At 33.9% G+C, this 9,809-nt stretch overlaps 1 protein-coding gene across 1 annotated transcript; it reads right to left on the bottom strand.

Annotated features, from left to right (window-relative positions):
* Positions 1 to 5,196: 5,196 nt before the first annotated feature.
* Positions 5,197 to 7,848, bottom strand: LOC113056944 (RING finger protein 122-like). Its single transcript, XM_026223903.1, has 5 exons — positions 7,576 to 7,848; positions 7,161 to 7,203; positions 6,874 to 6,915; positions 6,393 to 6,475; positions 5,197 to 6,013 (listed from the first exon to the last, which is right to left on the bottom strand). The coding sequence occupies exons 1-5, from the start codon at positions 7,683 to 7,685 to the stop codon at positions 5,893 to 5,895; spliced, it is 399 nt and encodes a 132-aa protein (XP_026079688.1). The 5' UTR covers positions 7,686 to 7,848; the 3' UTR covers positions 5,197 to 5,892.
* Between the last annotated feature and the right edge of the window lie 1,961 nt (positions 7,849 to 9,809).

Raw genomic sequence — 9,809 nt, 5'->3', positions numbered from 1 at the left:
TTGAAGAGTCTCAATGGGACTGAGACAGACAGAAGTCTTTGACAAGCTGTCTATCTCAATCTGTCCAATGTGAATCAACTAAAACAGGGAAGAGTCACCGTTTCACCCAAAAGCCTGTTGAGCAATAAACTCATCATCATTGCTACATTTAATGGTTCAGTGGGAAGATTTTTCTTAATATTAAAGACATAATGTTTTTAGATTAATTTAATTAAAACAAAAAAGCTTTATCCAGTATAAATAAAAATGAAATGCACAATATAATATTAATTATAACATTTATATTATATGAATTAGATGCATTAAGAAAAAATGCTGTATAAAAAATACAGAGTTTCTGTAAGCATAAAGTACCTTTCTATGCTAAATATGTGTTCTAAATACATATATCAGTACATCACTTTTGTGACACTTTTGTGTACAAAAGATCTTGTACATAATTCATGTCACAGCTGACTATAAACTCATGCTGTCAGGTCATTTTGCATTGGACGAGTAATTTTGCTGTTCAGTTGGGCATATAAACCCAATCCACTGGTTTGATTTCATTGATTGCAGATTGGCATGGCTGGCCAGCTGCTGCTTGTCTTGTTTAAAGGGCTTGGTCCAGACATGTAGAACAGCCTTGTTTTTCACTCATTCACATGATGGGCTTGTCTGGAGACAGAGGCTGTCCTATGCAAAAAGGCCATATGTTACAAGCTAGTCCTGTAACTTTGAGACGGTGTTGAGCAGATTAAAGATTTACTCAATCTTGAAGAGGGGAAAGTGAGAAAGTCTATCAGTTTAACAGCTTAAGCCAGGATTTAGTAAATCTGATTTTCACTTAAAGCGTGAAGCAGTTACCACTGATTCCAGAGGAGAAAATGTTCAAAAAAATCGAATGTGTAATCCTCAAAACACAAGGAAAAGTTAAAATCTATTGCGATGATTAAACTCCTACTTAACAGCCAAACCACAGGCCTAAAATAGAGAATGAGTCTGCATCAATACTGATGTTGAAAACTAATATTATTAATTTTATCAGTATGCTCTTCCCAAATTCATCAAATTTATTCATATGACCTCTGAACTACGAGTATAAAGTGTCGTGTTCATTTAATAACCTATCAAACAAACAACCACTGAGAAGAAGACAATGCTAAGCTAAGTTTCACTTCTATCTGGAGGACAGTTTGAGGTTTGCAGATTTCAAACACAGACATATAAAGATATTTTTTGATCAAATTTATAGAAAAATCATATTGACCAATGAGGTCATTCAGAAAAGTGAGGCATATTGTGTAAACACTCACCCCCAGAGAAAATGAGAATTTAACCCCCACCCCACCAACACCATCAAAACAGGACATCTGGTGAGATGAGGCTAGTCACTGTAATTAGGTCAAGCAAGGTGCTTGTAATTTCATGCCTATTTGAACCTTTTTTCCCCTTCTAGCTATGTTTAATCTTTACTGGTCAATGAAGCAACGTCTTATTGTAGCTAGTCAGTTAGACAAAAGAATCTATAATACTATAAATGTTATAGGAAATAATTTACATTACATGTGCACATTGTTTTCTTTTTTCTATAAGTATTGTATATTTATTTGATGCAATTCAAATAAATGCAAAAATGCAAAAAAGGCGAAAAGAAAAAACTGTAGCTTTAGCAGCACTGTTTATTCAAATCAGTGTTACAGAGTTGTTGTTGCTTTTACTTTGTTTAACCTTCAGATATCACTTTTTTAATATTTAGATATGCACTGCATAATAATAACAACAGCAGAGAACCTGGAGAGAAACAAATGAAAAAAAAAAAAATAACTTTTGCCATTAAACAAAATGGACACATTTAATTAATTATGTATAATTATTATCATAACAAATCATACAAGCAAGCTGCTTGGTTACACAAACGTGTATGTGTAATGTGCATGTATATATCATTTGTAATTATATGTGTGCATGTATGTGTGTGTAATTGTATTTGACTACTCACAAATAATTTTCACGATCACTTTGCAGCAAGTGCCTTCTTTATCTTAGGTTTCAGTTTGAAGTACAGAAAAATGACAGCAATGCCACCCTTATGAAACAAAAATATATTGCAGTATATTGGAAAATATCATGTAATATATTAGGCATATAATCTTATATATATTTATTTTTTCCAATATATTGCAATATATTGAAAGCGGCAATCATTCGTATATTTTGCAATATATTATATAATATATGTATCATCAATATATTATTAAATGTATTCAAATATATAAAATATTAGAAAATAAAAGGGGAAAATAATATATTACAATATATCACAATATATTTTAAGAAATATATTGGTAAATATATTTTCCTTTCGTAAGGGCAGCGTAAGTGGCCAGAAAACACTGGAACCTAAATATATTTGAAGTATGCTATGTACACTAGCAGTGACATACAAAATAACTGGACATTGTTTTCAAAGCTCCACTACACAGTAGTTTACAGATCTATTTAAGGAAACTGATGGTTTTAAAATACAGCAATTTCCAGAGAAGAGTAAGACTATATGGAGGATATTGAACATACAGCTGTATCATTAATCTGCAATGCACTAATTAATAAATACTCACATTCCTTCTTCCTGTAATGGTGTATGAATTAAAATATTTGGCAATCCTCCCCCCCCCCCCCCCCCCATTGTCCTGCTGTCAGATAAAATACAATGCATATTGTTACAGAATTAGTTACTTCCTTCTTTTACATTTTCATCCGATTTAATACTTATGCAACCCAGTAAATTTCTCTGTTAAAAATTGGGATGCACTAATTCAGCTGAGAGAGGTTTGAGATTACAGCATCTCACTTGGCTCAAGACACTCATCTTAAATTCAACCCATATAAGACACATCTAAAAAATTCACTTTATATAGATCTAATACATAATCTGTGGAAATACTCGATTAGTGATTATGTTTTACCTAAAGTGTGGATATTGAACGATAGTCCTTCTTATTCGTGTTATGCTGCAGTCTGTTTAGGCTATATTACTTTTTGATAAATATCGCCATCTATCGTCCATATGAAAACACCGTCGACTACCAAAGTCACTAAAACATATCGGCTAAACGTTTTGTGGTTAAAATTATTGTGAACTTTATTTTTTAAAACAATTGTAACAAAGTTATTTTTAGAAATGTTTTAGGTTCTCATTTCTTTTTCTTCAGGAGATTAGTTTCGTGTAAAAAAAAGAAAATAAATAAAACTAAACCCAAACAAATACTTGATTTTTCTGTCAGATTTTTCATTTATGCCATGTATTTCTACAGGTCATTATTTATTTATTTTTGATAAATGTTTACGAAATTTGATTAAGTTTCGCTGAATGAATATATTGTCATGACATGATTCTGACTCCAGGTGGTGCTCAGATTACTCTTTTCAGCGTTTGTGAATGCATTTTCGATGCTTTTAATTGTAAAACGTCGTAAGCAAATGAAAACAAAAAGAGTAATACGCCCAAGACAACACGCAAGTACATCATCTGTTACTAAACGTCATTTGTTTTCATTTGCTTTAATTCATTTTACTACACAAACAAGATCTTATTTAACCACTTAGTGAAGTATATGCCTTAATTTCCTCCTTGATGAGATAAAAATCCCCTCTTAAGTATTTATGCAGAGGACAATGGTCTATTTCCACAGCCATTCAGAGGAACTCCCAGTGTTCAGTGTTCAGTTTGAGCACTAGAAAGTGTTTCACAGTGGTGTCACTGGCAACATGCAGTTAGCTAACTGATCTAGCTAGAGTAAATCATAGCATAAATGCATGCCAATGTGTGCCTACAGTCCATAAAGCAAATCCACTAAGTATGCATGTAAAATGCTAGTTTCTTGAAATAGCTGTGAAGTTAGTCTTGTGTATATTATCACTTTTTGAGGCCACTGTCGGAGGCAATATTTTATCCTGGAAAAGTCTCCGATATCCTTAAGTATTAGATATTCACCATGTATTAAGTCAGTTTGTACAGCTCAGAAATATTGTTCCTTTTAATAGGTCATAAAAAGAATAATAACATGCTTGTCCATCACTCAGAGAAAATCTCCCTGTGTTCCTCGGCTGCTAGCAAGTTCACAATGGGTCCGAAAGATTATGGAAGCTCATCAGAGAAGCTTTTAGAATAACAAGCCTTTCATCCCTGTGTTTTGTAGACTGTTGGACTAAGAATGAGCACAACAGATATGAAATTAAGACCAATTCAAACAAGATAATTAAGTTATCACACAAGTCATGAGTTCCTATTAGATGCTTTCCATTGAGTCATGGAGAATGTTCTAGGAAGGATGAGATTTAAAGGGAAATGGACTCAGTAAAATGCTGAATCAACCTGATGAGGTAGGTTACACCAAGAATAATTTCTAGGGCTAGAAAGGTATATTCAGTGTAGTACTGTTCCCTTTGAATACGACCAATTGTCAGATATGAACAGATATTTTTTTTATGTTTTTTGAAAGAAGTCTCTTATAGGCTCACCAAAATATTACTTATTTGATTAAAAAAAATGGAGTAAATACAGTAATACTGTGAAATATTAATACATTCATAATAAAAGTTTTATACCATATATACTTTTTTAAAAAGTAATTTCATCTTGTGATGACAAAACTGAATTTTCAGCAGCCATTACTCAGGTCTTTAGTGTCACATGATCCTTCAGAAATAACTGTAAGATGCTTATTTGCATAATTGCATAATCTTATTTGCGTTTTTGTAATCAATGTCATGCTGGTTAATATTTTTTTGGAAAGTATTATTTGATAAATAGGACTTTTAAAAAAGAACAGTATTGATTTACAACAGAAATCTTTTATAACATAATTACATTAACAGACACTTTTGTTCTATTTAATAAGTATTGATTTCTTTAAAAAAAAAACACTTTTGAACAATAGTGTGTGTGTGTGTGTGTGTGTGTGTGTGTGTGTGTGTGTGTGTGTGTGTGTGTGTGTGTGTGTGTGTGTGTGTGTGTGTGTGTAAACAAAATACATATACGTTATATACATAGACCTAATTAAAACATTTTGATAATATCTTCAAATGAGTGATTTGCAATTTTTTGTTAACGATAAATTGCCAATATTGCTAATCCATTGTGATCAAAGTAAATAAGTAATCTATTTATGGAAATTTAAATTATTATACAAAGTGAATGAACACAAAAACTGGTTCCATCACAGAAACTTTACATTTTATTGATAACAATGTACAGTACAAAACATCCACCTTAACTTAAATTAGGCCAAATTTCATCCAGTCTGACTCGGAGGCTTCTGAATTACAGCATGGGTTCTCATTAAGACCATGAGTTCCCTTTAGCACTCAGAACACTTCCCTGACTCTAAGCAAACACATTTATGAGTGTCAAATGTCAAAATATTGGCAAGAGTAAAATCCGATGAGCTTACTGATGCCTAAGGTCAGGACTTTAGGTCACTGAGCTGCTCCTCACTTTGGATTCTGTATCTTGGCCTTCCTAAACACGACAGTCTCTGTTAGAGGAGGACTTCTTTAACTTCACGCATATTCCACAGTGACATTCCACAGACCTCATGTTTTGTGCATCTGTCCTGGTCTGAATATTTGTCTGTTTGGAGTCCACAAGGCATCAATTTATCTTGCTGCAAGCTACATTATGGCCAAGAATACGGCACATCAATTCAGTTGCACTGGGAAAATCCCACTTTCCCTCCCTCCCCCCATCTACATATCCAGGAGAAATCTGGTGATTGGTGGGCAGGGGCGATTGTTGTGTATTTGGGACTAGTCTGCCCACCTGCCCGCCCCAGTATTGTGGTGTTTTTTAACGCTGTTCTTAGGTGTGTGAGAGCCTGCCTATCTCTGAGCAGTGACGTCCCTCTTCTGTCACACCTCCAGGGGGTTCTGGGGCCCCTCGGCCCCCTGCTGAGGATCTGGCTGGAGCCTGCAGATGGGCTTGTTGCACATGGGGCAAACACTGCGAATTTCCAGCCACTTCACCAGACACCTAAGCAGGAGACAAAGTGAAAAGAGGAGAGATGGGTTTGTTATGCATCAGCTATCTATAGACTCAAGTGCTTTATGGTCACGTCACAAGATGACAGGCTGAAACTGCAGGATGTTTTTGAATACCGAAAAATCGGACAGGTGTTATTCAAGGCAAATACTCATATTTAAGTTGCAGTGCCTTGACAGCTTAATTTGTGGTTCTTGTTTTAGTGCCTCTAACAATATTCTGCGTGTCAGGAATCGACATTCTTGAATGTTTTTAATGGAAATGTGTTGTTTCAATCGATGTTTACAGCTTCCTTATCTTTTATTTTTATAAAAGTATACAGAATAAAGAAACATAATGAGAAATGAGACAAGATGGTAAAAGATCTTACTTTTTGTGAAACGCATGAGAACAAGGGCAAACCCCCAGTTCATCCCGGCTCCGAAACTCTTCCAAGCAAACTGCACAGGTCTGCTGCAGAGTAAAAGAAAAAAAATTGATAAATTAATGTATTCATTTAATTATTAATTTAAACAATTGTGATAGCTCCAAGCATTGTTGATACAATAATGTAGATAGTTAGCTAAAAATCTAAACTCTTACTCACTCTGTCATCCCAAACCTTGCTGGAACAAAAAATAAATAAAATATGCTTTTTTTATAAGGAATGTGAGAGTTAATGGATGGTCCTGTTTTACGTTTATTAAATAAGGGAGGGGAATCAGCATGGATATTCAGCCTAAATAGTTTTGTGTTCTACAGAAGAAAGTCATACAGGTTTGAAATGACATGAGGTTGAGTAAATTATAGAAATGTCAGAGTTTTATGTTTGAGTGAACTATATACATAGTATAGTTTTAGCAGTTTCTTACTCCAAGAAGACTCAGTTTTTTCCCTGGACCTTTTAGAATGACCTGTAAAAAGAAAATATTATATTAATAATATTATACATAATTAGTATATGCATGTGCATGTATGTATCTATGTATGTGTGTGTGTATATATATATATATATATATATATATATATATATATATATATATATATATATATATATATATATATATATATATATATATATATATATATATATGTATATATATATATGTGTGTGTGTGTGTGTACGGGGTGTGTGTGTGTGTATAATATAATAAATTACCTCATTATATCCATATTGTTCTTGTGTGCTCTGTCGCCTCAATCTGTGAAATATAAAAACGGAGCATTACATACATTTAAAAATCTGTTTTCCACCTTTTTTCACTACACCATTTTGATTGACTGTACTTGCATTGTATTAATGCATTCAGCTTTACTACGTTTTTCCCCCTTTGTTTTAAATGTCATTTTTATTTCACTGTTTTTCCTTTTTCATAATTTGAAATGGACTTTTATGATATTTTTTCCTTACTTTCTTTATAATGCCTATGGAAAGAACTATAAATGACCATTGTCTATGAAATAAAATGCTACATTTATACAGTTGCTATGTGATGCTTAACACAGCTGTTTATCTTCATTTTGTGTAAATATCCATAGCACTTTCATTGTAACTGCTATATAGTTTGAGATACCTGAACAGGTAGCAACAGAAGATCATGCTCAACATGAAGATGAAGAGGCCTATCCCAAGAATGATGACATAGACATTGAGAGGAAGACGACCGCTGATGTCTGTGGTCATTTTGCAGAACTTTTCTGTAATCTGTTAATCTGAGTCACATAGGCATGCTGCAAGAGAACAAACAAAAGCATGATTTTTGTCAATAGTGTTTGTTAGTGTTTATGGTGAGAGTCAGGAGAGCTCAAGACTGCTTAGGATTTCTTTTTTTGCTCATCCTTTTTTTTATCAGTAAAATGGATGCACAACTGAAATGGGAATAAAAGCATATATGTTATTTATTACTCATACATCATGAATCTGTTATTTGAGTGGGTTGCATATTTCTTTTTGTCAGACCCTTGAAAGACAACACACATCACTGTGATTCTCATGTGTACACTTCTCAGTGTCCCCTGCATGCATATTGCATACTGTGAGCCTGTGGACTGTCCTCGTGTTTCTCAACTCCATGTAACACTGCTCTCATTGTTGGACCTCGCTGAGCAGCATGAACTTTTCACTGTAATACATCTTTTAAAACTGAAAAACAAGAGATGTAACAGTGGTGTTGGATGATGTGTTCAACAGATAAGTGCAATAGCTTATGTTTTAAAGTTTATTATTTACAGTTTAATATAAATTGCAATGTAATCTTTAAATCACAGCAAAATACGGCTGTTGATGTGCATATTAACTGAATTTTAACAGAATTTTCATCCAGTGTTTTCCAGGAAATTTATGTAACCATACTATATCTTTGTCTTGGTTGTGATGGAAAAAAACCTGCCATGTTGTGTTTTTATTTAACTAGCTATCTTGCTAGCTGTTTATTTACTTGATCAAGACTTGTGGAAGTCCTCCAAAAGTTGTTGTTAAGTCTATCATGTTGACTTTCGGGGTTCAAGCTATTTCATCACAAATTGGAGAATTTCCAGAGCCGTGAACATTATTTAGAAAAACAATGGTTTAACCTTAGGCAATACAAGTAAATAGCAACACAAAACCATGATGTAACAAGGCTTTTAGTATCTGGGAGTAAAACGGTCATCTTTCAATCCAAGATGAGTTAGTTGCCTCTATAATTGTTAGAAAAATATTGCTCAGTTCTCTGACAACTATAAATGTTTTCTGTAGCATGATGTTCAGTATTTTCAGACTGCCATAGACCCAAACACTGTTAGCATAAAGAATAGACATCAACACTTCATTACACGTGTGCTGCCGATTGAAACGAAAGCAGACAGAAACGCTCCACACACACACACACACACCACACACACACACACACACACACACACACACACACACACACACACACACACCTGTTTGTTTTTGTGAAAAGTGGGGACATCCCATAGGCGTAATGGTTTTTATACTGTACAAACTGTATATTCTATGGCCCTACACTTACTCTACCCCTAAACCTAACCCTAACAGGAAACTGCATTTTTACTTTCTCAAAAAAACTAATTCTTTATGATTTATAAGCGTTTTGAAAAATGGTGACATGGGTTATGTCCTCTTAAGTCACCCTCTCTTTGTAATACCTGTGTCATACCCATGTCATTATACAGAGTTGTGTCCTTATATGTCCAAAAACAAGAGCACACACACACACACACACACACACACACAGACAGACAACATAATAAAAAGAAGGCTGTTGTTATGCTATATATTCTCTTCAGTATGCTTTAATAAATTAAAACTGTATTCATTCAGTGTAAAAAAGATGTCAGTGCTCTTTTTTGTAAATGGAGTTAATGAAAATACACTAAGATTTAGCTATATCAATCAGCTTCAACTGAAAACTGAAAAAATGGTGCTTGAGGGCCAGTTGTTCCTAATGGGGTGACAATGTACTAAATAAACATGTTAACAACGATTTAAACAGTATTTAGTGTTTTTAATTTTAAGCCTTTTAAATGCAAGTAATATATTTCATTTCTTATTATTCAACCGTTAAATCATGAATTTTCTTACTGTATACAGATTTAGATTTTTAAAAGAAAGAGCAAGAGAGCGTTTGGCAACGAGAGTGAAGCCTGGCCAATGTTCTGTGCAGAAAGACAAACATTAATGGTGCACCCTTTCTGCCATAAAGCCACCATCTGGTCTTTCTGTGAGGGGTTGAGGGGAGGCAAGAAATGTGAAGGCCTCACCAATCCAGGCAGGAAGCACCATTTGGGGGAAACAATAATAAGT

This window comes from Carassius auratus, chromosome 38, assembly GCF_003368295.1.
Source record: "Carassius auratus strain Wakin chromosome 38, ASM336829v1, whole genome shotgun sequence".
Classification (NCBI taxonomy): Eukaryota; Metazoa; Chordata; class Actinopteri; order Cypriniformes; family Cyprinidae; genus Carassius; species Carassius auratus.
This window is presented reverse-complemented; position numbering and strand designations above follow the sequence as displayed.